Source organism: Labeo rohita, chromosome 6 (assembly GCF_022985175.1).
Source record: "Labeo rohita strain BAU-BD-2019 chromosome 6, IGBB_LRoh.1.0, whole genome shotgun sequence".
In the NCBI taxonomy this organism is placed as follows: domain Eukaryota; kingdom Metazoa; phylum Chordata; class Actinopteri; order Cypriniformes; family Cyprinidae; genus Labeo; species Labeo rohita.
The window spans coordinates 25488001-25515576 of NC_066874.1; the positions used below are offsets into that span (position 1 = coordinate 25488001).

Below are 27576 nucleotides of genomic sequence, written 5' to 3' on the forward strand. Positions count from 1 at the left end.
AGGAATAGTTCTGTCATAGCTGTGCAGTTTTTAAACCACTGTTTATGTCAGTAGGTTTTTAACCTATAAAAGGATTATATTTCTTTCAGTACATTTTTCCATATCCATAAAGTTGGGATTTGCGATGACCAAGGTATTTGTATTGATCTTAAAATCACGTTATTGTTGTTTTTTTTTTAGATCAGATCAATGCAAACACATACAGATGTCACCAAATATGTTTTAAATACCATATATAAAAAATATAACCAAATGTTTAATTAAGCAAAACACAAAGACATCTCAGATCTACAGCTTTTTTATTAGTTACTGTTTTTTGTGGACATTTCACAAGGATTTCATATTATATGAGTTCTTGTTTCTCTGCCCACTCTGTTTCTCAGAAGGCTCATTCCTCAGCCTCTTTACCCTGTGAACAAATTAAAAATAAATAACTTAAACATTACTGAAACGAGCACACAGTTGTACTTTTTTTTTTTAAATTCATATTGTAGATTTAGTTTACAATGCTTAAGCACAAATAATGACATTTACGAATAATAAAATGCTTGTGCACATATAATGAAATGAATAAAAGTGTGATATTTACCCTCCCAAGTTCACGGCTTTTAACTCTCAGCTTGTTGACCTGGGATTCAGCGATGTCAGCTCTCTCCTGAGCTTCCTCCAGCTCATGCTGCACCTTTCTGAACCTGGTCAGGTGAGTGTTGGCTTGTTCCTCCTATCAATGAAATAACACTTGTTTAGGTTCATCATATCCAGAATATATTGTTGCATACAACTCATCAAACTCTAAAATCACTCACAGCTTCTTCACTCTGTCTCTTGTAGGCCTTGACTTTCATTTGAAGTTTGTCCACAAGGTCTTGCAGTCTGATAATATTCTTCTTATCCTCTTCAGTCTGCATCAGAAAAACTTTTTAGGAAGTGCTCCAATTGTTTATCATACCTACCTACATATTTTAGTTTGATAGAGTACCTGATAAGACAGTTCCTTCACTCTTCTTTCATATTTGCGGACTCCTTTCACAGCTTCAGCACCACGTCTCTGCTCCGCTTCAACTTCACTCTCCAGCTCACGAACCTGAAAAACAAACTGACGTTATTCCTGACTTTATGCTTGTGATGAAGTAAGTTCATGTACCATGTGTATAGCCACATACCCTGGCCTCCAGTTTCTGGAGCTGCTTCTTTCCACCCTTCATAGCCAGACTTTCAGCCTCATCCAGGCGGTGCTGCAGGTCTTTGACTGTAACTTCCAGATTCTTCTTCATCCTCTCAAGATGAGCACTTGTATCCTGCTCTTTCTTCAGCTCCTCTGCCATCATGGCAGCCTGGAATATTTTTTATATCAGGATCAGGATTTAGTTTCGACGGCAGGTTAAAGAGCATCAAAATATGCAACTTATCTTACTTACATCAGTTATTGCTTTCTTTGCCTTCTCTTCAGCATTGCGTGCTTCCTGGACTACATCTTCCATCTCACCTTGAACCTGAACAAGATCTGCTTCCAGTTTCTTCTTGGTGTTAATAAGACTGGTATTCTAAAAAAAAGAAAGAAAGAATGTTAAAGATAATGTTGATTCCTTAAAAAGTTACCTAGAACAAATCATTCTTCTTACTTGGGAGTGTAAGAGAGTCACACGCTCACTGGCATCCACCAGTTCCTGCTCAGCCACTTTGCGAGCTCTCTCGGTCTGCTCCAGAGCAGATCTCAGCTCCTCAATTTCAGCCTGCATCAGGTTGTTCCTGCGTTCAACCATTGCAACCTGCTCTTTCATGTCATCTTGTGCTCGTAAAGCCTCATCAAGATGAAGCTGAGCATCCTGAAGCAACCAAGAGATAATTAGATCTTCTGAGCTCATTAGTCAGAGCAGGATGTAGTGCTACACTGCTGTAACAGAACAAACCTTAAGATGTCCCTGGACGTTCCTGAGCTGTTTCTGAGCTTCAACAGCCTGGCGGTTTGCATGGCTCAGCTGAATCTCCATCTCATTGAGGTCTCCTTCCATCTTCTTCTTGATTCTCAGAGCATCATTTCTGCTTCTGACTTCAGCATCCAGGGTGGTCTGCATGGAATCAATGATTCTCTGGCTGTTTCGTTTGATCTGTTCAATCTCCTCATCCTTCTCAGCCAGTTTACGATCGATCTCTCCTTTCACTTGGTTCAGCTCAAGCTGAACACGAAGAATCTTAGATTCCTCATGCTCTAGGGTCGCCTGAAAATTAGGACAGTTTGTATGAAATTGTTTAATATAAAAATGTAAACAATGTAATTAAAAAAAAAAACACCTTACCTCAGCTTCTTCAAGTGCAGACTGGATTTCAGATTTTTCGATTTCAGCAGCTTTCTTTCCCTTTTCCAGCTCATGAATAGTCTTTCCAGTTTCACCAAGCTGCTCAGTCAAATCTGAGATCTCCTCTGTATACATGAAAGTACACTTGATTAACATTGGGATGAAACATACTATTCTGGAAAAGGTCACTGATAATTCTGAACTAAATGATTGTACGCACGCTGAAGGTTCTTGTTTTCCCTCTTCAGAGTCTCCAGCTGGTCCAAAGCCTCCTCATAAGAATTTTTCATTTTGAAAAGTTCTGTGCTAAGAGAACGAGCCTCCTTCTGAGCTCCTTCCAGCTCTGCCTGGCTCTCCTCATACTTCTGTTTCCATTCTGCCAAGACCTTTATGACAGTGAACATTACACCTATGGTGAGGTCCATCACAACAATATTAAATGTAACTGAAATAATGTGAAATACATGGTTGTTTTACCTTATCAAAGTTCCTTTGTTTCTTGTCAAGGTTGGCAGCCAAAGCATTAGCTCTCTCCACATCAATCATGAGATCTTCAACTTCAGCCTGCAGTCGCTGTTTGGTCTTTTCCAAAGAGGAACATTTGGCATTCACAGCCTCAATGGACTCTTCAGCATCCTGCAAACGCTGAGCAAGCTTTTTCCTAAGAGCGACAAAGAAATGTTAGTCAATCCTACTGATTGTAAGGACATTTAAACAGGTGATTTCATTTACTTTGCTTCCTCGAGCTCTTCAGTACGTTGAATGGCATCTGTCTCATATTTGGTTCTCCACTGAGCTACTTCACTGTTGGCCTTTGACATGCCACGCTGGAGCTCAGCTTTAGCCTCCTGTTCCTCCTCGTACTGCTCTCTGAGCAGATCACAGTCATGTCGTGCTGACTGGACAGCATGAGCCAGAGCATTTTTGGCCTGAAAAAAAATATTCCAGAGTTACTGAGTAGGTTCAATTCATAAGATTCCGTTTAATAAGAAAATGCTAAACAATTACCTTGGTCTCTTCTTCAATGTGCCTCTTAAGCTCTTCAATCTGCTGAGTGAAAGCTTGTTTGCCTCGAGTTAGCTGAGAAACCAAAGCCTCTTTTTCTTCTAGTTCACGTCCCATTTCACCTTGCATGGATTTAGTGATAGTCAGTAACTGCAGTTTTGTATAGGTGGGTATAGAAAATGTCATTTTATCATCGGTTCTGTAAAATACTACTTACCATTTTCAGTCTGAAGTCTTGCCTTTTGAGCACCAAGATCATTGATTTGGCGCAGATGTTCATCATTCTTTGTCTTAATCTCGCTCAACTGATCTTCCAGTGTACGGCACATTTTTTCAAGATTTGCCTGCAAAACAATTTTTTTTGTATTTTTTTCAATGCTGTTTCATGTCCAATACTTCATAAATGTGTTAATACTTGCCTTTGATTTGGCAACAGCCTCCATATTGCTTGACAAGTCGTCAATCTCCATTTTGTATTCACTCTTTTCTTTTTCCAGCTTCTGTTTCACACGCTGGAGGTTGTCGATCTGCTCTCCCAGCTCGGCCACAGTGTCAGCCTGCTTCTTGCGGAGAGTTGCAGCCGTCGCTTCGTGCTGCAAGGTGGACTCCTCCAGATCACGGCGGAGTTTCTGGAACTCAGCCTCACGTTTTTTGTTCATCTCAATCTGGGCAGCAGTGGCACCACCAGCTTCTTCAAGCCTCTCGCTGATCTCCTCAAGTTCCCTGGAGAGATCAGATCTCTGCTTCTCGACCTTAGCACGAGCGGCACGTTCTGCCTCAATTTCTTCCTCCAGCTCCTCAATACGAGCCTGTGGTAGCAAAACTTTGATGAGTTACAGTTAATTACAAGGAATAAGCATAAAATCACAGTAGCACTTTGAGCGACCTGAAGTTCTTTAATCTTCTTCTGGAGCTGAACACCAAGAGACTGCTCGTCTTCAATCCTGCCCAGAAGTTGACTCAACTCAAAGTCCTTCCTGTTAAAAAACAAAACAGAAATGCTATAATTATTCTGAAATTGAACAAGGATTCTGAATTATACACTCTTAAAAACAAAGGCTCCAAAGTGGTGTTTTTGCAGTGATGTCTTAAAAGAACCATTTTGAAGAGCATTTTAAAAATCTAAAGAACCTTTTCCCACTTTAAAGAACCTTTTCTGCATTTGAAAGATTCCATGGATGTTCAAGGTTCTTCATGGAACCATCAATGCCAATAAAGAACCTTTATTCTTAAGAGTGTAGGATAACAATGTTTTATTAGTTCCTCACTTTTTCAGCCTTTCTTCTAGATTGTTGCCTGTCATTCTCCAGGTCCATGATGGATTCCTGGGCTAGTTTCAGGTCACCCTCAAGCTTTCTTTTGGCTCTCTCAAGGTCCATACGGAGTTTCTTCTCTTGCTCCAGAGAACCTTCCAGCTGTTACACAAATGTGAAAGATATTTTCCAAAATATTACTTTCTTGCTTGTTTTAACAACAACTATACAAGTAAGTACTAGTTTGCACTAATTTTAACTCACATCATCCACTTGCTGCTCAAGTTTTGTCTTGGCTTTGGTCAGGGTGTTGACTTTGTCCTCCTCTGCCTGGAGATCATCCAGGGTCTGCTGATGTGCCTCTTGGAGAGCTTTCTTCTCCTTTGTAAGTTTGGCAATGCTCTCATCCTGAGCTGCCATTTCCTCAGTCAAGTTCTTGACCTGTGTGATTTTTTTTGTTGTTCCAAATGAGCTTGTTGTTTTACAATTCATTTCTTATATTATATAAAATAGAAATTAAATCTAATCTTAAACTCAATCTCCAACCTTATTCTCAGTGGCATGTTTCTCCTTTTCCACTTTAGCCAAGGTGAGCTCCAGGTCATCAATGTCTTTCTTCAGCTCAGAGCACTCATCCTCCAGTTTCCTCTTCTTGGCTGTCAGTTCAGCATTGATTTCTTCCTCATCCTCCAGTCTTTCATTTGTCTCCTTGAGTTTAGCTTCAAGCTGGATTTTGCTCTTGATCAGACCCTCACACCTCTCCTCAGCATCTGAGAGATTCTCAGCTTCCTGTTAGGAAAATAAATCATCATTTGACTGAAAGTTGTGCATTTGTTAATTTGAATGGAGCCAAAATTTAATTAGGTAAACTCACAGAAGCCACTTGCAGCTGCAGATCATTTTTCTCCTGCAGCAGTGCCACCATCTTCTCTTCAAGCTCCTTCTTTTTGGCTTCAGCCTTGGCAAGATCTTCTTTGCATTTTGCAAAGTCCTCTTTCATGGTTGCCAGCTCCTTCTCAGTCTCAGCACTCTTCAGCAGAGGCTTAATCTTGTAGTAAACCTTCATCCATGGCCAGTGTTTGACATTCATGAATGAGCGGATGTTGTATTGGATGGTGTAAATGGACTCTCTGAATGAATAGAATTCAGAATTAAATACAGGTCATACATAATCATCATTATAGAAAAATACCATTTTACCATCTTCCCATATTTTATTGACAGTCCACAAGAGAGTTTTGTTCCTTTCATGACATTCCTCACCTCCTCTCCATCATCTTCACAAACTCCCTCCTCATCAGGTAACCACGGCAAAGAGCCTGAGTCATTGTGACCAGAGCAGCCAGTTTCTCATCACGCATCTCCTCAAGAGTACCCAGAAGACCAGCTTTGAAGAACACCTAAATTCACAATAAAAAAAAAGATATTGATTTAAACAGAATTAGCTTAATACATCATGATAAATTAATTTTTAAAAGGTTGTTAAAGCAGAATATGAACCTTTGTGTGTCCAAATCTGTACTGGTCGTGATCAACATCGATGGATCCCAGGAGTTTCTCAGAGGCCTTCTTGTTGTCAATAAACTGTCCCTCTGGGATTACACTGGCATTCAGCACCTTGTATCTGATAAAAAAATTGATGAAATGCTTCATTTTCTCTAATTAAGAGCCTCATACAGTAAAGTTTTGTTTGTTTTTTCAGTTTACCTCTGCTTGAAGTCACCATAGAGGATTCTGCTGGGGAAGCCCTTTCTGCAGATTCTGATGCCCTCCAGCACACCGTTACACCTCAGCTGGTGGATAACCAGGAAGTTCTCCATCAGACCTGTAGGAAACAGTTTACCTCATGATCTTTGTAGATTAACATTAAATAGTGTATTAATGTTAGAATACCTGTAAGCTGTATGTAACTTTACCTGGAGTCTTGGACTCATTGGGAATCAGACAACGCACAAAGTGAGGGTGAGTGCTCCTCAAGTTGGTCATGAGCTTGCCCAAGTTCTCCTGTTTAATCATAAAAAGTTACAGCTTTCTTAGTCACATTTCTCTGTTGTTGATTATTATTTGTTTTTTTTCAAGCTAATACAGTCACTGTTTTTAGTTGATTACATTTGGTCTCAAACAAAAACATACTCTGAACTGAGAAGACACAGTCTGCATGGAACCACCCTTCTTCTTGCCTCCCTTCTTGCCGCCAGTCTCTATTCAGATGAAGAGACAAAGGAACACATATAATGTATGTAAGAAAGAAAGTGCAAAACTGAATCAAAGATTGGTTAATGTCCATAAATGTAACACTTTTTTCCTCATTACCCTCAACAACAGGTGGGTAGAGAGTAGCCAGCAGTTTGACTGAAGACTTCTGGTAAAGCTGCACAACAGACTCATTCAGTGGATCCTTGTTCTTGTCCAACCAGCCAACAATGTTGTAGTCCACAGTTCCAGCATAGTGGACCAGAGAGAAGTGGGCCTCAGCCTTGCCTTTGGCAGGCTTTGGTTTCTGGAAAGCATTGCACTTGCCAAGATGCTGATCATACAGCTTGTTCTTGAAGGAAGTGTCTGTAGCCTTGGGGAACATGCACTCCTCTTCAAGGATGGAGAAGATACCCATGGGCTGTTTATAAAAGAATGTTATTTATTACCAGAATATGTGATTTTTAAAATAGACAATGGAAATGAATGAGTCTAGAAACCAGTAAAAACCTTCTCAATGAGCTCAATGCAAGCAGCCAAGTCCATGCCGAAGTCAATGAACTCCCAAACAATGCCCTCCTTCTTGTACTCCTCTTGTTCCAGCACAAACATGTGGTGGTTGAAAAACTGTTGCAGTTTCTCATTAGTGAAGTTGATGCACAGCTGCTCCATGCTGTTGAACTGCAGTAAAAAAAAAAAACATTTACTCACTACTGAATTTGACACAATTTACCATAAAAAGAGATAAACATAAAAAATTCTTACATCAAAGATCTCAAAGCCAGCAATATCCAGCACACCAATGAAGAAATTTCTTTGTTGTTTTGTGTCCAACATCTGGTTGATACGAATGACCATCCACAAGAACATCCTCTCATAGATAGATTTGGCCAAAGCGCTAACAGAGTTGTACACCTGATTTAGAATAGAATAAATTTTTTTAAATACCATTTTTTTTACCATTTAAAAAATTCAATCATGATTGTCAGGCTGAAGACAAGAAAATACTGGAAATATGTTACTACATACCTGTGGCACAGTCTGGCCTTTGGTCACAAACTCATTTCCGACCTTGACTCTGGGGTAGCACAAAGCCTTCAGCATATCAGCAGAGTTCAAACCCAGAAGGTAGGCGATTTTGTCAGCCTCTGCATTTTAAAAAGTTACAAAAAATTCACATTTCTTGCTTTTGTTTATGCCAAAAAAAAAAAAAAGTGTGTTTCTATCCATATTGTAACACTATATGAATGTTTCTACAGCTGAATTTTATTTAGTCTCACCCTCTGTGCCATCAGGCTCAGCCTGCTCCTCACGCTGCTTCTGCTTGAACTTCATGTTACCATGATGGAGCACAGCTCCAGTGAACTTGTAGATGCTCATTTTCTCATCAGCAGTGAAGCCCAGAATGTCAATAGCAGTCTGTAAGTCAGAAACAATGATGTGTCTTTTACAGAGAAGAATAATAATGTCATAATAAGATCTGCCATATGTACATAGAAATATGCATCAATGTAAATCACTTCAAACAGCATTGACTCACATCAGTTGCAATGAACTCTTCCACATCATTGATGCTCTTGACTGTGATCTCACCCTGACTGATCATGGGATAGTCGTATGGGTTAGTGGTGATCAGAAGAGCCTCATTTCTGGAAAATACAAAGAGCATTAATGCTTATTGAATTACTATATTAAATTCAAATTATATATATTGCAAAAATGCAATACTGTACTGTTTCTTACCCAGCAGTTCTGGCTTATGGCCAGTGCAGAGCTGGTAGAAGATGTGGTAGCTCCTCTCAGCAGACAACTGGAAAGTTACCCTGGACTTTTCCAGCAGATCTACGAACCAATAACATGATTGTCAGAGGGATGAAAGGAATGTACATAATATCAGTCAAATGAAATCTAAAAGAATGAACTCACAAGTTTCAATATCAGCTGAGGCCAGTTTTCCAGTGGTGCCAAAATGAATTCGGATGAATTTACCCTGGAGATTTTACCAGAGGTAAGATTTATTGACAACAGTTTTCCATTACAGAATCAAAACACACAGTGGAGCATGACAGTTGCCTCAATACTTACAAAGCGGGAAGAGTTGTCATTCCTCACAGTCTTGGCATTTCCATAGGCTTCCAGCAAGGGGTTGGCTGCGATGATTTGATCTTCCAGCGACCCCTGATGGGCACATAATGTGTTTTATATGATGATCAAAAAAAGTTTGCTAAATTTTACAAATTCAAACATTTTAAATTGATGTTGAGATACAATCACTGTAATTCACTATCTTTCACACTGGCAAACAAATAGCATATATGCCTGCATTTTTCCAGGAACGGGCTCTGCCTTCTTCGGTCCAGATACAGCGATTGTTGCAAAGTACTGGATGACACGTTTGGTGTTCACAGTCTTTCCTGCACCAGATTCTCCACTGAAAATGAGAGAATGCAATATATTATTTTATCAGACTTCAAAGTTTCACAAGACAAGTAAACCAAATTCTGCAACCCTGATGAAAATACTTACGTAATCAGGATAGACTGATTCTCACGATCTAAAAAAATCAGAAAGTCATTTGATTTTCAAAATACTAGCACATTAAGTTTTTTTTTTTTTAAACTTGGATCTTAGCCATTGAATTCCAGACTTTTTTTTTCATACCAGTGAGCATGAACTGATAGGCGTTGTCAGAGATGGAGAAGATGTGAGGTGGGGCTTCAACTCTTTTCTTGCCCCTGTAGCCTACCACAACCACAGCATCGTACACTGGGAGCCACTTATAGGGGTTCACAGTGACACAGAACAACCCAGAGTAGGTCTGCAAGAGAGGATTTTAGCTTAAATAAAACAGCATAATGCATGTGAAACATGATTAAACTATGCATTTTTATTACATACGTAGATCATCCATGCTGCATAACGCTCTTTGAGGTTGTGAACTTGCAGTATCTTATTTATATCTACTGTTACTTGGTTAAACCGCTCAACTTACTTTGCCGCACAGCGTTTTAACAGTGGCTTTGCCACCCTCTTTGCTGACTAGCACCCCTTTGAGGTACATTTCCTGTTGGTCTGTCACAAAGTATGCAGTCTTGGCATCAAACGGTGTGTTCTGAGCCTCAATTCTCTCTCTTTCAGGCTTCCGGAGGAAGACGGCCGCCGGGCCAAAACACTCCATTTCTGCGTCCCCACTCATGGTGCTGTTTTACTGGACTGAGAGATCAAAGATCAGTAACATTAAGGATATTGATAATTAATGACAAATGATGAATATTGTTTTATGAGGTAAAATAGTATATTTTTACCTCTTTTCACTTCCAGTAAGTAGAAGTTGGCTATAAATGATGTGAGAAATCTAAAAAAAAGACATTCCTTCATTGAGAACATCAATGAATTTGTATTTACACACACAGAATAAACAATTTTGTATGCAGACAAACTTTAATTTTCATTCTCACTCACCACTCACCTACTTGAAGTCAGCCCCAGTCAATGGCTTAGTACTCGACTCCTTGTTTTATAGAGCACGATGTGTTTGGTCAGCAAAACTTGCTCTCTCTATTTGGTGCTTGGACTGCCCTCAACTTCACATCTCTCTCTGCAATATTATTTTTATCTGATGATAAATCTAAAGGGATTTTGGACAGAGTTTTGCAGTTCTGTTCCAATATTTCCACATTTTCAATACAGTCCGGAGCTTTGCATATCAAAGAATGTATACTTTAATGTATTGAAGCTTTAAACATAGCAAACATGCATATTCCAATTTTTGGATCAAAATGATAGAAAACATGTAACAATAACATTAGAATCATGCGAGATCCTTGATGCTCTGTAATACATTTTTTGCACTCTATTAAAATATATAGCACTGGAGTGGTGTCAATTATGTCAATTCAATCTTCACAATGTTTCCTGGCACTGTTAGGCGTCTCTCTTCAGCTGAGGGGGAGCCGGCAAATGTCACATGTATACTGTTGCAAATTCCTTCCAAACATACATGTGACAAAAGACATGAAATCACCAGTTTTAAATTCAGACTAATTAGCACACTGACAGGATGTAAGCGACCATAAGCTGCTAATGTACTGATGTCATGTCTTCATCGTCACCTCAGATGGCTATTTAAGGCAAATGAGCATTTACATTTAACATCTAACGTTTAAACACAATAGTTCTTAGATCTGAAGAGAATTATTTGACCCGTTTCTTTTAAAGGTTTGTTTTTTTATGCTGTAAAAAGGGCTGCTTCATCTCTGCCAGTTTTATTTCTTGACCCATCTCTTGTTGTTGTCAAAGAATGTCATGCCACTTCAACATGGGATTTAATGATTTATACCAATTACACTCAGTGTTTCCTTGAGATGGGAAACAAGATAGGGGCTCTGTAAAAGGGGAAAGTGCTGTAAAAATTCTCAAGAGGTTACCCACAAGGGTGAGCTCATCTCCTCAATAAAAAGAGATACATGATATTTCAGATTTCATATTATCGTCTTATAAGGATTAAGTACAAATATAGATGCACTCATGCAGCTGCACTTCAAAAACAAAACACAAAATAAACAACAGCCTGAAGGGAGAACAGATAGGTGAGTGCTTTATTTCTCATTTTAATTATAAAAAGGAGGGAAAAGTTGTGGAAACATGAGTTTGCCATCAATTCTTTGCTATGCTACAAAGCAGATAAAACTAAGTTGACACAACATAAAAAGTATTGCCAACTCTACTCCAAAATATTAGTGAGATGATAATATCTATTATATGTATTTATAAAGGTTTCTTATGCATGGCTGATTCTTCTTTGTACAAATTAATATTTATTTTTAAATTAATTTCAAATAAATCCAATTAAATAAAGGGAAAAAAATATAATAACACCAATTTCTTAAAACCTTAATTAGATACTAACACATGGCAGTTCCTACATATCATGTGACAGAAGAAAGGTCAAAAACTTGACCTCCACTGTAGGGATTAACTAAAAATAGGTAACTTCTCCATTCTATCTACATAGATTACATTGTGTGCACTACTATTTGAATACCTTGTGATGATCTGAAGTGCTTTTCCTGATATCTTAAAATATTATAAAAAGGTGCTGCACATCAAACAGTTACTGATCCTTCTCAGGCTCTTATGGGTCATCGTTGTATAGTACATACTGTCACATTCAAAATGTACAGAAGACAGACTGAACCAAGAGTTGCCATTCCCACAGTACACAACACAATATAAGCAATAAAGGGATTTATTTAGCATTGTCATCATTATTTTGCCATGACTGATATGGTTTGTAAGATCCATGTGCATCAGCGAGTTTTTTTTTCTTTTTAATATCAAAACTCAACATGAAAAATGCTCATGTGAACACAGTATACATATTTATAAAAAACACTGACAAAACAAACCGTTTAAATTATCGGACACTGAATATTTTTCCTTTGTGCTCATGAGCATCAATGAGGTTTAATTTATATAGACCCACCCTGATTTTAAGGTTTGTTAGAAAGGCAAAGGTAAAATGAGTCTATCCTTTTTAATATGTACAGTACATACTCATTAACATTCATGAGCACAAGGGAAAGCTGAGGCATATTCAGAATATTGCAACGTTGTGGGTGCTTTACTACTGCGAAATAATAACAAAGGGATTTGGGATAAGATGAAAAGACCGATAATAGACAAATGGAACTGCAGAGTGAGAAGAAACAATATTTTTTAAAAATAAAATGAGGCTATTAGCAAAAGTTAAAAAAAAGAGGGGAGAAAAAAGTCAAAAAAAGTAAAACAGAACAAAAGGAGTACCGTGCCTGTCTGTGAAAGCCATCACTTGCTTTTGAATTACAATACTGCAATACTCTGAATTCATTCCTGTGACAGGCAGCACCCTCAGGATCCAGCTGTTCCACCTTCGCTGGTGGTCCAGGAATCAAATCGCACCTAACTACTTCCTCACTGGCCCCACAGCTCTCCATCGTATTTCTGGCGACCAAGGTGACACAGGTATTGCAGCCAGCAGGTGGTGTACTGATAATTTCCTAAAACTGTTGAGCACACACAGAATATCAAGTAAGAGAGGTTGTTGGTATGACAGTGAGATTTTCCTTCAGTTGAATCACAGACACACTCACATTTTTGAGGAACTCCTCTGCGACTATGCGAGCCCTGGCGTTGACTGACAGTTTCATCTCACTGATTTCCTTATCGATCTCCTCCATAAAATGGATGACAAAGTCCACTAACTTATGCTTGTACATTTGTTCTGTGTGGAAGTTAGTAATGAGGAAACTGATGTCATATCCCTGACAAAAGAAAGTAGAGTTGTTCACTGTTAAAATATATTATGTGTAGACATTTCACAAGAACTTAAAGAAGTTCACTTACAAAATGGAAATTTCCTGATAATTTACTCACCCCCATGTCATCCAAGATGTTCGTGACTTACTTTCTTCAGTCGAAAAAGAAATTAAGGCTTTTGAGTAAAACATTCCAGGATTTTTCTCCATATAGTGGACTTCAAAGGGGATCAATGGGTTGAAGGTCCAAATTGCAGATTCAAATTGCATTTGTGGTTAAAAAGTATATAAATCTGTATTTTTTTTTTTGTTTGTTTTTTAAGAAAATGGCCAATCGTTTCACTAGATAAGACTCTTATTCCTTGGCTGGGTTTCATGTAAAGGCCTTTGAAGCTGCATTAAAACTGTAATTTGAACCTTCAACCTGTTGGCCACCATTGAAATTCAATATATTAAGAAAAATCCTCGAATCTTGTCCACAAAAAACATTTCTTTGCGACTGAAGAAAGAGAGACATGAACATCTTGGATGACACGGGGGTAGGTAAATAATCAGGAAATTTTCATTCTGGAAGTGAACTTCTCCTTTAAAGGAACAGAAGTTTACAGATAATTTACTCACACATTTGTCATCCAAGATGTTTATGTCTTTCTTTCTTCAGTAGTGAAGAAATTATATATTTTGATGAAAACATTTCAGGATTTTTCTCCATAATATGGACTTCTATGGTGCCCCCGAGTTTGAACTTCCAGAATGCAGTTTAAATGCAGCTTCAAAGGGCTCCCAGCTGAGGAATAAGGGTCTTATCTAGCGAAACAATTGGTTATTTTCTAAAAAAAAAAAAAATAATAATAATAATAATTACAACTTATATACTTTTTAACCTCAAACTCGTATCTTGTTTAGGTCTGCCTGAACTCTGTTTTTCTGGTTCATGACAGTTAGGGCATGTCAAAAAACTCCCATCTGATTTTTTTCCTCCAACTTCAAAATCATCCTGTTTTACCTTTTTGTAAAGGGTGTTTGATCTCCTTTGCATTTACACTTTGCAAACACTGGGTCGGTACTTCTGCAGCGATGTAGGATGATTTTGAAGTTGAGGTAGAGAATGAGATGGGAGTTTTTCGACATACCCTAATTGTCTTGAACAGGAAAAAACACAGTTACCTAGTTAGACAAGACGAGCATTTGAGGTTAAAAAGTATATAAATTGTAATTTTTTAAGAAAATAACCAGTAGTATCGCTGGATAAGACCCTTCTTCCTCAGCTGGGATTGTTTAGAGCCCTTTGAAGCTGCATTTAAACATTTCGGATATTCAAACTCGGGGGCACCATTGAAGTCCACTATATGGAGAAAAATCCTGAAATGTTTTCCTCAAAAAACAATTTCTTGATGACTGAAGAAAGAAAGATATGAACATCTTGGATGACAAGGGGTTAAGTGCATAATCTGTTCATTTTTGTTCTGGAAGTGAACTTCTCCTTTGCTAACAGGTTTTTGTTAGCAAGAAATCCAAACGCACTGTGAAGAAAAAAAAGTGTTTTTGTAAGTTTCTCACCTCAACAGGTTTTCTTCGCAGGATGAAGAAGTTCTCAGCTCTCATCATCATGAAGCGCATGAACTTGTGACACAGGATCTTTTCAATTTCATCAGCCTTCAAAGAACAAGTTGAGTTGCATCATCCAATCACAGACCAATAAAGACAGAAACAAACCATCAAATCGGATTCTTAGCTTGTTCTATTGAAACATAAACCACATACTGACCTACCACAGTGATTCTCGATCTTTTTGACTTAAAGTCCCTACAATGTCAAACACAATATTCATACCAATACAGACTAAGATATTAATATATATATTAATATATTCATACAATATTTTAATTTAAATCCTGTGCCCCATTGGAAGTTTGCTGAGGCCCCTGGTTGAAAACCACTGACTTACGGCATTCAGTGAACTACATGTGTTGATATTAATGAGTCAGAGTGAAACTAACATCCCTCACTTGTCTCAGCACAACCACAATACTTCTCTTTTCATATTATTAGTAGCATTTTCAGAATTCAATATATAACAACATTTCAAGACTCATCTCAGAAAGGATAGCAAGACTGAGTTTAGGGTAAAACAACAAGTGCGCTTACCTGTTTGACAGCAATGCTGACACGCACAGAGTTGATGGAACCTTCTATTAGAACCTTCTCTTTTTCATTCCTACTGATCACAACAGGCTGAAGCAACAGCTCCTTACTGCTCCTGTAGAGACGATTAGACAAAAACAGTAAAGCATACACAACCACACTGGTATTCTGCATACATCGCAGTATAAATGTGACCCTGGACCACAAAACCAGTCATAAGGGTCAATTTTTGGTAACTGAAATTTATACATCATCTAAAAGCTTAATAAATAAGCTTTCCATTGATGTATGGTTTGTTAGGATAGGACAATATTTGGAGATACAACTACTTGAAAATCTGGAATCTGAGGGTGCCCAAAAATCAAAATATTGAGAAAATCGCCTTTAAAGTTGTTCAGATGAAGTTCTTAGCAATGCATATTACTAGTTTTGGTATATTCACAGTAGGAAATTTACAAAATATCTTAATGGAACATGATCTTTACTTAATATCCTAATGACATTTGACATAAAAAAGCAATAATTTTGACCCATACAATGTATTTTTGACTACTGCAACAAATATACCCATGTTACTTAAGACTGGTTTTGTGGTCCAGGGTCACATATTGCAAACACTGTCAAGTTTGAACCAGATGTGTGCATGTAGGCCGCTGACCTATCATGTAACATTTACACACAAAACAAAACACACAAGCAGTCACACACACTTACCGGACTTCAACCTCAGGTTTGTTGTGTCTTTCAACCACCTGTGAGGAGAAGTTTTCCAGACAGAGGGCTGCCTGCAGTGTAGCACGCACCGCATTCAGGTACGGACGCAGAGTCGCCGTCTGATGAAACAAATCAAACTAATTCAGTACTCAGGATGATGACCCATGTCTGCAACTTTACAGCAAGCAAACGCTTAGCTCACAACTTCCACTCTATTTGCTCAACACACGTCTGAACCTGCAGGGGAATTCTTGGGATACTGTACTCCTCCACAACCCCTTCAAGTAAAAAAAACCTACTCTGTACACATTAGACAGCTCAGTCAACCTGCAAAACCATGTATCTCTTCTGCCTCAAGCTCAGCACTTCCTGAACCTAAATTCAAGCCATGGAGGAAGTGCAAGACCTGCATGAAAGCTGATGCATTATTAAAACACTGGCCTTGTTTAGTGTTATGTGGGCTGCCTTGAATTCAGAAATAGCTGACTGCATAGAACTAGAATCTAAAACAGACAGTTGCCTGTGCACGTAATTTACATATCTAAAGCAAGTTAATTTATACTGAGAAGCTGCGATAAGCAGCTATTAAATGTTTTACACTCATCCGTGTTGTGCAAATACCACAGAAGTAACCAGCAACCAGATGGACAGAATGTGAACTTGTACACCCGTTTATTCAAAGGTCTAACAATACCGAAGGAAAATTTGTAGACTGGTTTATTTAATAATAAATGATTGTCTATTATCATTTTCTGTCCGTTGATTAAAATTCAATATGAAACGAGGTCAATATGAGTTGGCTTGCCCATAATACGCAAACCCGGCATTACAAAGCGCTGGCAATTTTACTACATACTAAATTGTCAAATCAATATCAGTCAATCCGCCACTGGGGAATATGGGTGGGGATGTTAGCTAGTGATTTAGCACTACGCGCCGAATGAGCAACTTAACACCAACGCAGAAACAAACACAAGGAATCAGACTTTCGTGGCACAACAGTATTATCATTCGTGTAATAATAATTATATTAACAAAAGACAATTTTTCTTCATTCCCGAAGTGCAGAGAGGCAAACCCTACCATTTCTGGGTACCAGTTGGAGCAGAAGACGGAAGTGCTACAAACACCGGGCGACTTCCGCGAGTAACGCCACTCATCGGAAGATACCAACTTTTCACCAAATAGGGGGCGACGACTGTATAATTCTAACAGATTTTTTCCCCTCCTGTTTCTAGTCGAAAAAATATGGATATTGAAATGGGCTAACATGCCTGCATAAAATGCTTGATTCGCTGACAATAACTCGTACTTTAGACTTTACTTGATACAGACATTTTTGCAATAAGTTGTAGAAGAGGAAGTTCCTGTCAATTATAGCGGTGGCAGAACAAAAACTCCTTATTTGTATATAGCCTACAATACTATTTCATCTTAACTGCTTTACCACCTAATATTTTGTGTCATATTTAAAATCTTAATCTTTTGCAAAATCATAAAATCTTAAAATTTTGCACGAGGGTCTTTTTTTAAAGAGCTCAGCAGGGATTTTACTCCTTCATTAAAAGATAAATGTTACTGTTAGAAACTGTGTTGGGGAAAGTTACTTTTAAAAGTAATGCATTACAATACTGAGTTACTCCCTAAAAAAGTAACTAATGGCACTACTTCGTTACTTTTTATGGAAAGTAATGTGTTATGTTACTTTTGAGTTACTTTTTCTCATCTGGGCCGGGCTTGCTTGTTTTTTTATTATGTTAAAAATGTGTATTTTTGGCATATGTAAAAGCTCTTTTACACCAAAAGTGAAATGAATAAGCCTCAGGCTGAAGGAAAAGTACATTCAGTTATTAACATATTTAATTATTGCACATTTGTGTTTGAGTTTGCATTTGACTGATTTTATTCATTTTGAGGAATACTGAATCTGTTTTGTGTATGTGAGATGAATAAATACATGTTCATATTTAGTCCAGAACTACAAAAAGCATCATGTTTACAGGGCACACAGCGAAATAAAACAAAGTAACTGGAGTTACTTATTTAAAAAAGTAACTCAAATATTTTGCATTACTTTAGTAGTTACTTGAACAAGTAATAGATTATGTAACTCAAGTTATTTGTAATGAATTATCCCCAACACTAGTGAGAAACATACGTTTTAAGGGGAAAAAAGTTTAGATCTCAGACAACTTTATTATTACATCCCAGATCTGTAATTTTAAATGCATTTCTCTTTTCACCCCTGACAATTTCCCTTACTGTTTACACATAAAGTTGCTCAAGGTAATATAAATAAATTAAATCATTCATCTAATCTGTATAGACTATAACAATATATATTGTTTAAATGAACAAGTAAAAAAAATCACCACTAAACACACATCAAGAAGGTTACAGTCATTTTTATTTAAAAATCAAAAAAGCTTATTTGACATATATGTTGTTTTTTGCAGTTCAGCAACATTTCATATGAAATTGAAAGGCATTTAAACACTGTTTCATATCCACAAAGCATTCATGTCTAGTTAGCTAGTACCAAATGTTCTTCTGTTTAGTACAGCAAACGAAACAGTCACTTCCATTTCAGAAAAGCATGACGTCTTGCAGTGCAGAAACTAAAGTGGGTGTGTCTCTATAAAGCCGTTTCTAGAAGAAATACATCAAAATGACAGCATACCTAAACGTCGACAAAAATATCAAAATATATCAAAAATAAAAAACAATTCTTATCTCTGGGTTCTCTGTCCAAGAAGCTATATACAAAAATAAAAATCTTCAATTTTACAAAAAGTCTATTTGGACTTCTTCGCCTTGGTTGCCTTCTTCGCCGGGGCTTTTGGCTTTTTTGCAGCTGCCTTCTTCGGTTTGGGTGTCGCCTTCTTAACGCTCGTCTTCTTCGCGGTCTTCTTTTTGACGGGGGTCTTTTTGGCGCTCTTCTTTGCAGTCACTTTCTTGGACCCGTCTTTTTTAGACGCCGGCTTTGCAGGTTTTTCAGTCTTGGTCGCCTTGGTGGCAGTCTTCTTTGGCTTTTTCTCAAATTTCTTTTTATTGAGCTTGAACGAGCCGTTGGCCCCCAGTCCCTTCACCTGCACAAGCGTGTCGTTGAGCAGGAGCGCCCGGATGGAATAGCGCAGATACATGCGACCGTTCTGCTGATCAAACCAGCTCACTTTCTTCGCTTCATTGTATATCTTGAAAAGCGACGAGCCGTTTTTCTCGCTCAGGGTGCGGATCGCATCAATGACGAGCTGGCTGTACTTGCCGGGCCCCTTGCTCTTCTTCTTCTTCTTTTTAGCTGGAGAAGCAGTCACGGCAGGTTTTGCCTTATTCGCAGATGCCTTCTTCGCTTTGGTTGCTGCTGGAGCGGGGGCTTGGGCGGGTGCTGACTCTTCGACCACAGCAGACATGATCAAACTTAATGCGTATTTGTGTGTTGCGAGAGTATGAGCTCAAAGATGCGAGAAGCATCTCAGAGTTTTGAATCATCTGATTTAACGGAGGCACGCGGACGTGATTGAAAACAACAACACCGTCGGCAGAGGCGCTTGTGGAGTTGTGCTTTCTTCCACGACTTTGGGAGCTATTATCTTGTTAGTACAACATATATTAGTATGTTAAATTATACATATGGAAAGTACAAAAGCTGCTCTTTCGGACAGGGTGCACAAGTGGTGAAATAAATGCAAAACCGTGGAGCGAGAAAGCAAAGAAAAGATCCTGCCCACATAATGCCTTGCGATTTTGGGTAGGGGCACTTACTTTGAGAACGAAAATCTTTTTATGCCTATTGAGACAGTTTGTGCACTAAACTTGATGTGAAAATGTAGAAAGTAAAGATTCTAAAATGATACTATTTAGTCCATGTTTACCAAATGCCTTCGAGATAAAAGGAGTTTAATTTCACTCAACTAACACATTAAACGCCCTCGCGTGGCTGAGTATTGGTTAACTTTTTCTTTTGTTCCTGGTGACTTAACACTGTATTCTCCTGTGCCTTTCTGTGAAAGTGAATCATTTGCACAAATAAAGACATGACTTTTTGAGTATTTGACATGCCGTTGTGTGCTACGTAAAATTAACCGGACTATTTATGTTTTAAAGTGCTAACTATATTAAAGGTGTTGTACCCCAGTTGCTAGAATTTGATTAATCAATTAGAACATCTGGTCATTTGGTAACATCTCAAAAAATCTTTACTGCACTAGCTGTAACATGAGCGATGGAGATGACAGATTAGAGATAAACTGTAAAACGCAATGTGATTTCATTCTTACAAACTGAATAAACGTACAGTAAGAGTTGGCAGAGTAAAAAGAGACGATAAAAAACTATTAGTGCATGAGGCATATAAGCCTAATTTAAGTTATGCTAAAAACATGATGTGATACTAAATCAAAGTTTAGTTTAAGAGCGAGTTAACAATGGGGTATTTTTCAAAGATGTTGAGCAAACTCCGCCCCTACTGTTGCATGAGCTGTTAAAAACTTCAGGGGTCGCCACAGAGTACATTTGTACAGTAAGTCCTTTGGTTAGATACAGGGTTGGTTAATATAACCATTACGTGATACTCATGAGAGTTTCAAAACACACCCACCTTATTCTTCAACGCAGAAGTAAGCTTATGGGCGAGACTTCCGGTTCATTAGCCGCTTTGGAAATGAAGAAAAACAGCGCGCAGTAAACGGTAAAACTGTTTGCACTACAAACCAGTGTCTTCATAATTAAGATAATACATTAAAACAATATGGTAAGAGACCAATTTTCAATGTCAAGCAACAAAACGAGCTGTTTTGCTGGACGTGGATGAGACCGGAAGCCAGACCCATAAAATTTACAGCCAAAAAATAAGGTGGATATACATGTAATCTTAAAATCACTGGCATTCAGTCATTATTTTACAAATGTGCATATGATTTTATTGTTGTTTAACTTACATCAGAAATTGAGAAAATGTCATCATCATGTCTGGTCTGGAAAGTTCATTATTCTGCAACACCTCCGTTTCTTAGAAACAAAACAAGGAAAGAATTTAAAAACTTTCAAAATAATTAACTTTCTCCTCTACATGCCTTCATTCCAGACATTCAGCACTAGATGGCAGTCTGTCAACTGATAATGGTTTGTGTTTTGATTGTATACACATGTACAAGGTGTTCACATCTTCCAAACCTTTTAGGTGTAACAGATCATAACAAGCCACAGACCTCTTAAATTCATTACAAATTGTAAACATGTCTTACATAGTGATTTTTGTTGTTTATTACCGACCTAACAGGTGAGTCATGCATTGACTGTAATATGCATGTTAGCACATTTACAATTACATAGTTGTTTTAGCCACTTCCTGTTGCACACATGCACACAAAGAGCAAACACCTCTCAATAAAATAGGTCTAGCACCTTTCCCTTGGAGACAGAGAAAGGTTAAAGGTCAAAGTGTAGCACAGGTCATCCTATTCAAAAGAGTTTTCTCCTTCTCCTGCCCGTGTGTGTGTATATATATTAGTGTGTGACTGTCTGTCTTTTAATAAGAGTGTTAAAAGAGGAATTCCAAGTTTTTATGACCTCAACAAACTCAATAAACTTTACAAACACTCCAAAATAGGAGACACACACAGTGAAGAGGTTTAGTTAAAACCTGATGAGGATGTTTATCTCTGTATCTGAATGTGACTGTATGAGAGTGTGATTATTTGTAGATTCCAGATGGATTTGATGGTGGAATGTCATGCGACAAGATACACTTGTACCTATATGTGGACATATAGGTACAAGTGTGTGTATGTGTGTGTTAGGGGGTGGGTGTACCGGTGCATGTCAGACAGCAAAGAGCCGCAGTTATCTAGGAATCTGAGCCAAAAGAGCCTCACAAACAGAAGAGAGGGTGCAGGAGAGCGAGAGGGAGGGATAGAGAAGATCAAATAAAAGAGAAAAACAGGAGACGAGACTCTGACGGGCACATAGTGAGAAAGAAAGACAATGTGTAAGACGCGATAGACTGCAGATGACACTGATCTGAACACAAGAGTGTAGAAGTGTGAAGATAAGTAGTACAAAGTAGATGCCGGTAGAGTAGAGAGAGAAATAGACAGGGAACAGGTGCATAATATCTTTTTGAACTCGTGTGGAGGCCTGAGCAGCATGTGTGTGCGTGTTGTGCCATTGCTTTTGCTGGGAGCATACGTGATGTGTGTACGTGTGCTGTGTCAGAGGGACATCCTGGTGGCCGGGCCACCCAACAGCAGATGTGAGGGGAGCTGCAGTGCAACGGCATCACCACCGAAAATACATCAGGACTCAAGAGTTAGAAAGATTCCAGAGAACCGCAAAAACTCACAGGTAAGCATTACCTAAACATGATCCTTGTGACAGATCTGAAAGTGTATTACTGCAACATTTGAACAATTTAACTTTTTACACTACCAGTCAAAAGTTTTTGAACAGTAAGATTTTTTTGTTTTTAAAGAATTCTCTTCTGCTCACCCAAGCATGCATTTATTTAATCCAAAGTACAGCAAAAACAGTAATGTTTTAAAATATTTTTACTATTTAAAATAACTGCTTTCTATTTGAATAAATTTTAAAATGTATTTTATTCCTGTGATCAAAACTACATTTTCAGCATCATTACTCCAGTCTTCAGTGTCACATGATCCTTCAGAAATCATATGCTGATTTGCTGTTCAAGAAACATTTTCTATTATTATCAATATTTAAAACAGTTGAGTACATTTTTTTCAGGATTCTTTGATGAATAGAAAGATCCAAAGATCAGCATTTATCTTAAAAAGCTTTTATAACATTATACACTATACCATTCAAAAGCTTGGAGTATTTTTGGGGGAAAGAAATGATAGAAATTAATACTTTTATTTAGCAAGGATGTTTTAAATTGATCAAAAGTGATGATAAAGACATTTATAATGTTACAAAAGATTTCTATTTCAGATAAATGCTGTTCTTCTGAACTTTTTATCCATCAAAGAAACCTGAAAAAAATTCTACTCAGCTGTTTTCAACATAGTAATAATAATAATAATAACAAATGTTCTTTAGAGCAGCAAATCAAAATATTAGAATGATTTCTGAAGGATCATGTGACTGGAGTAATGATGCTAAAAATTCAGCTTTGAAATCAGAGGAGTAAATTACATTTGCATTAAATTACATTATAAATTACATGAATATATTCAAATGAAAAATAGTTATTTTAAATAGTAAAAATATTTCAAAATGTTACTGTTTTTACTTTGAATCAAATAAATGCAAGAAAACAACAAAAAACTTTTGACTGGTAGTGTATATAAATACAAAAGTACATACTAAGTTGGATTAAATAATTTATGGGGTTTCTTGAAGCAAACAGGTAAATTATGAAGCATTAATTTATATATTGTTTTAAAAAAGATGGTTATGAAAGTGTGTCAGAGTGCTATTAAACCTTTTTAGTGACCTTGTTTTTGTTTTTTACTTAAAATAAAATAATGTGTCATTGTCATTTTTAAAATGAAATTTTTCATGAAATGTAAACAAATAGAATGAAAGAACACTAACAACCCTATACTACTAACACTAAGTTAAAGAGTTAGAATATGGAGAATCTGTATACAATGTTAAATATGGTGATTGAGATTGAATATGCATGCTCTTTGTGTTTATGTCTGCGTATGTTTATATGTGTCTGCAGGTGTCTGATAAATCTGACCGTCTCATCCAGCTTCAGCGGTGCATGCTGCAACATGATTCAGTGGTTGTGAGTCAGGGAGACGGGTCTGACTCATTAGTAGCATTTCTGGCTCTTATGGCAGCGGTGTTGACAGAATGTGACCTCCACTGCCACAGTCAGAGACTCAGAGAGATGGCCACCAGACTTGGTCATTATATTCCGCAACATACACCACTTACATTTCCTTCTTAAATGAAATGACATGCCTAGATAAAGTGTGTTAACAGACTAACTACTCTTTCTTTTCATAATTTATTGATTCTTTCATTTCTGCTGTTGTCTCAATTAAGTTAACACCTAATTTACACTCAGCAAACAGAGGTGTTCTTAGGAATGCAAGAAAACTGACCTTTGACAGCTCCAATCTGACCCTCTCATTACCTATCTCTAACCTTTGTATAACCTTACAACAAATTCTAACCATCCTGAAATAGTCAACTAGCAAATAAATAATAATTTATTCTTCAAACACTCTAAAATGCATTGCATCAGACACTTTTTATGTGTAGGAATTTTTATTTCTACTTCTTATTATTGGAAATATAATTGACAGGAATATTAGCAATAGTCATTAGAACTGTGTGTTTTGTAAAATGTTTTGTGCTCACATTCTGTAACAACAGTTCCATTCCCTTTTATTATCATCATTCCCATCACAGAAAAATTTTCTTAAGGTATTACTTTAGGATTTTTGACTAAGGAGCTCTTTTTTTTTCTTTCGTAGAAAGTGTGGTGGGCAACAACGGGGGAGAAAGACTTGCTGCTGTTGCTGAAGAGTATCACACACTCTAAACCTAATGGCCTCAAACCAAGGACTCCTACAGGTGAGCTACACACACAAACACACACAGAACAAACACCCCGTGCAGTCTAGCAGACTACTAGGAAATTTATTGCACAAATGTTCACAGATGTTTTGTTTGGGTCTATACCGCAGTGCCTCCCTCTGCAGGGCTTTACCCTCAAGACTGTCATGAGATCTACCAATTAGGAATCAAGGAGAACGGAATCTACACCATACAACCAGATCCGAAGCGGCCAGCGCTAGAGGTATAGCCATTAAATGCATGGAAAGTGTACAGAAACCCAAATACATTTATATCACTACATGTCTTGTTTTAAAAATTAAGCCAAATACAGATTCCTCAAGCTCAAACAGTAGAGCATGGCACTTGCAACAAGGTCATGTGTTTGATTCCCAGGGAATGCATAAACTGACTTTAATTGCTTTGGATAAAAGCAACTGCCAAATGCATAAATGTAAATGTTTCTAAATAAATTCCACTTGGATTGATATCTTTCAACTTAATACGTATGCAGACTTAAAGGGCTACTTCACTCAAAAAAATAATAAAATCCGAACAGGAAGAAAAGGATCATACAAAACGCATGCTACTTTTTGTTTAGTACTGACCTGAATAAGATATTTCACATAAAATACGTTTACATTTATTTCATTTTGAATTTATAAAATTTACCCTGTTCAGAGGTTTCCATACACTTGATTCTTAATACAGTGTTGTTACCTGAATGATCTTCAGTTCTTCAGAAAATCCTTCAACATTTTTGTCTGTTTGAACCCTTTCCAACAATGACTGTATGATTTTAAGATCCATCTTTTCACACTGAGGACAACTGAGGGACTCATATGCAACTATTATAGAAGGTTTAAACGCTCACTGATGCTTCAGAAGGAAAATGATGCATTAAGAGCCAGGGGTGTAAACTTTTGAACAGAATTAAAGATGTGTACATTTTTCTTATTTTGCCTAAATATCATATTTTCTTTTCATTTAGTACTGCCCTTCAGAAGCTACAGAACATACTTACATGTTTCCCAGAAGACAAAATAAGTTAAATTTACCCTCATCTTCAAGTTTTCACCCCCCGGGTTCTTAATGCATGATTTTTCCTTATGAAGCATCAGTGAGCGTTTGAACCTTCTGTAACAGTCGCCTCAGTTGTCCTTAGTGTCAAAAGATGGATCTCAAAATCATACACTCATTGTTGAAAAGGGTTCATATACACAAAAATGCTGAAAAGCCAAAGAATCTGTGGGACCTGAAGGACTTTTCTGAAGAACAGCAGAAAACAAGGGACTCATCACTTAACAAACAAAAAAAAAACACAGCTGTGGATCATTCAGGTAACAACACAGTATTAAGAATCAAGCGTCATTTTTTATAAATTCAACTGTTATTTTCTCTCGTGTACTATATGTAAACAGCTTTTATGTCAAATATCTTATTCAGGTCTGTACTAAATTAAAAAAATCCACCTAGTAGAAACCTAGCTTTTAGGGTTAACTCTATATGTGGGATTTCTTTATGACCTGTCTATTCCAGGCCGTGTGTGATATGGTTTCAGCTGGTGGGGGATGGACGGTGTTTCAGCGACGGTTTGATGGACAAACTGACTTTAACCGAACCTGGCAGGAGTACCGTGATGGATTTGGCTCCCCACAGACAGAGCACTGGTTAGGGAATGCAGTTCTTTACGCACTAACCGCAAATGGGCATCACACGCTCCGCATCACTCTCCAAGACTGGCATGAACAGACACGTCACGCTAACTATAACAACTTTAAAGTGGCAGGAGAAAATCAGAGGTATATGCACACATAGACATACTAATGTCTACTGTATGCTTGCCCAAACTCAGTCCTGGAAGGCCGAGGGCAGAGTTTAGATCCAATTTGCCTCAACACATCTGCCGGGAAGTTTCTAGTAAGAGCTTGATTAGCTGGTTCAGGTGTGTCTAATTGGGGTTGGATCTAAACTCTGCAGGACACCGGCCCTCCACGACTTTTTATTCATAGACTAGTGTCAAAGCAGAGTTTCAACAAACCATAGTTCAGTTTCACTTCATAATGCATGTGTGATATTCTCTCCACAAGGTTCCGCCTAACTGCTCGAGATTACCATGGTGATGCTGGCAATGCATTCAGTTACAGCAAACAGTACAATCATGATGGCAGAGCTTTCAGCACATATGACCGGGATCATGATCGCTATGCTGTTGGTAACTGTGCCCGTTATTACGGTGCGGGCTGGTGGTTTGATTCCTGTTTGGCTGCTAACCTCAATGGACGCTATTACCACGGCCGTTACACGGGTATCACGGATGGCATCTACTGGGGCACCTGGTATATCCTGACTGATTATCGCACAGGGGAGAGATACTCATTTAAAAGTGTTGAAATGAAAACTAGACCAAGGCGGAGCTAAAGAAAAAAGTTTTATGTGTTTACATGACACTTAATCATACTCTTGCATTATGTATTTCATTTACATAATGGCTTGTAATTATATAACCCTGGACCTGCCATAAAGACTGTTAGATAATTGTATGATATGAGAACACATTATTAAACATTTATTCTAAAATAAATGTCAAATGTCATATCTTAAGCAGACTCTTTACTCTGTGTATATAATCCATTTCCAGTCGTTCCAAACCCGTAAGACCTTCATTCATCTTCTGAACACAAATTAAGACATTTTTGCTGAAATTTGACAGCTTTCTGCCCCTGCATAAAGAGCAACGCAACTGACACATTCAAAGCCTAGAAAAGTACTAAGGACATTGGTAAAATAGTCAATGTGTCATTGTGATATTTTTGTTTTCTTTGCGCACAAAAAGTATTTTCAGTGATTGAACCACTGATGTCACATTGACTATTTTAACAATGTCCTTACTACCTTTCTGTGCTTTGAACGTGGTAGTTGCAGTGCTGTCTACACAGGGTCAGAAAGCTCTCAGATCAAAAATATCTTAATTTGTGTTCCAAAGATGAACAGTTTGGAACGACAGGAGGGTGAGTAATTAATGTCACAATTTTCTTTTTTTTGGTGAACTATCCCTTTAAGATGCAAATAAAACTATCACATGCTATTTATGCTGCAAATATAGGAATGTATTTAGTTAATTTAAGACATAGTCTT

The 27576-nt window shown here is 37.7% G+C and overlaps 4 protein-coding genes across 4 annotated transcripts; 1 reads left to right on the forward strand and 3 right to left on the reverse strand.

The window, feature by feature from the left end:
- Positions 1-282: 282 nt before the first annotated feature.
- Positions 283-10103, reverse strand: myhb (myosin, heavy chain b). Its single transcript, XM_051113067.1, is given in 41 exon segments — positions 283-409; positions 590-721; positions 807-902; positions 980-1084; positions 1164-1334; positions 1419-1544; positions 1623-1826; positions 1911-2219; positions 2298-2422; positions 2518-2683; positions 2775-2958; positions 3030-3226; positions 3306-3424; positions 3520-3646; positions 3722-4111; positions 4189-4279; positions 4571-4590; positions 4592-4717; positions 4820-4996; positions 5102-5344; positions 5430-5685; positions 5819-5955; positions 6056-6179; positions 6263-6380; positions 6472-6559; positions 6689-6756; positions 6869-7169; positions 7259-7429; positions 7514-7663; positions 7778-7896; positions 8029-8167; positions 8289-8392; positions 8492-8590; positions 8675-8738; positions 8834-8926; positions 9068-9179; positions 9275-9302; positions 9410-9566; positions 9647-9737; positions 9739-9961; positions 10054-10103. Coding segments are annotated over 40 exon segments (5754 nt in total). The 5' UTR covers positions 9945-9961; positions 10054-10103; the 3' UTR covers positions 283-388.
- Positions 10104-11980: 1877 nt separating this feature from the next.
- Positions 11981-17078, reverse strand: arpc4 (actin related protein 2/3 complex, subunit 4). The gene is made up of 6 exons (XM_051113059.1): positions 16987-17078; positions 15904-16022; positions 15193-15304; positions 14605-14700; positions 12880-13050; positions 11981-12792 (listed from the first exon to the last, which is right to left on the reverse strand). Exons 1-6 carry the CDS (start codon positions 16987-16989, stop codon positions 12787-12789), a joined length of 507 nt encoding a protein of 168 aa, XP_050969016.1. The 5' UTR covers positions 16990-17078; the 3' UTR covers positions 11981-12786.
- A 1214-nt stretch (positions 17079-18292) lies between these two features.
- Positions 18293-19386, reverse strand: LOC127167339 (histone H1.10). The gene has a single exon (XM_051113328.1). It carries the CDS (start codon positions 19311-19313, stop codon positions 18699-18701), a length of 615 nt encoding a protein of 204 aa, XP_050969285.1. The 5' UTR covers positions 19314-19386; the 3' UTR covers positions 18293-18698.
- Positions 19387-20512: 1126 nt separating this feature from the next.
- On the forward strand, positions 20513-26984 carry si:ch211-157b11.8 (fibroleukin). Its single transcript, XM_051111753.1, has 6 exons — positions 20513-22245; positions 23594-23780; positions 24361-24456; positions 24570-24682; positions 25978-26240; positions 26529-26984. The coding sequence occupies exons 1-6, from the start codon at positions 22048-22050 to the stop codon at positions 26857-26859; spliced, it is 1188 nt and encodes a 395-aa protein (XP_050967710.1). The 5' UTR covers positions 20513-22047; the 3' UTR covers positions 26860-26984.
- Positions 26985-27576: the final 592 nt, after the last annotated feature.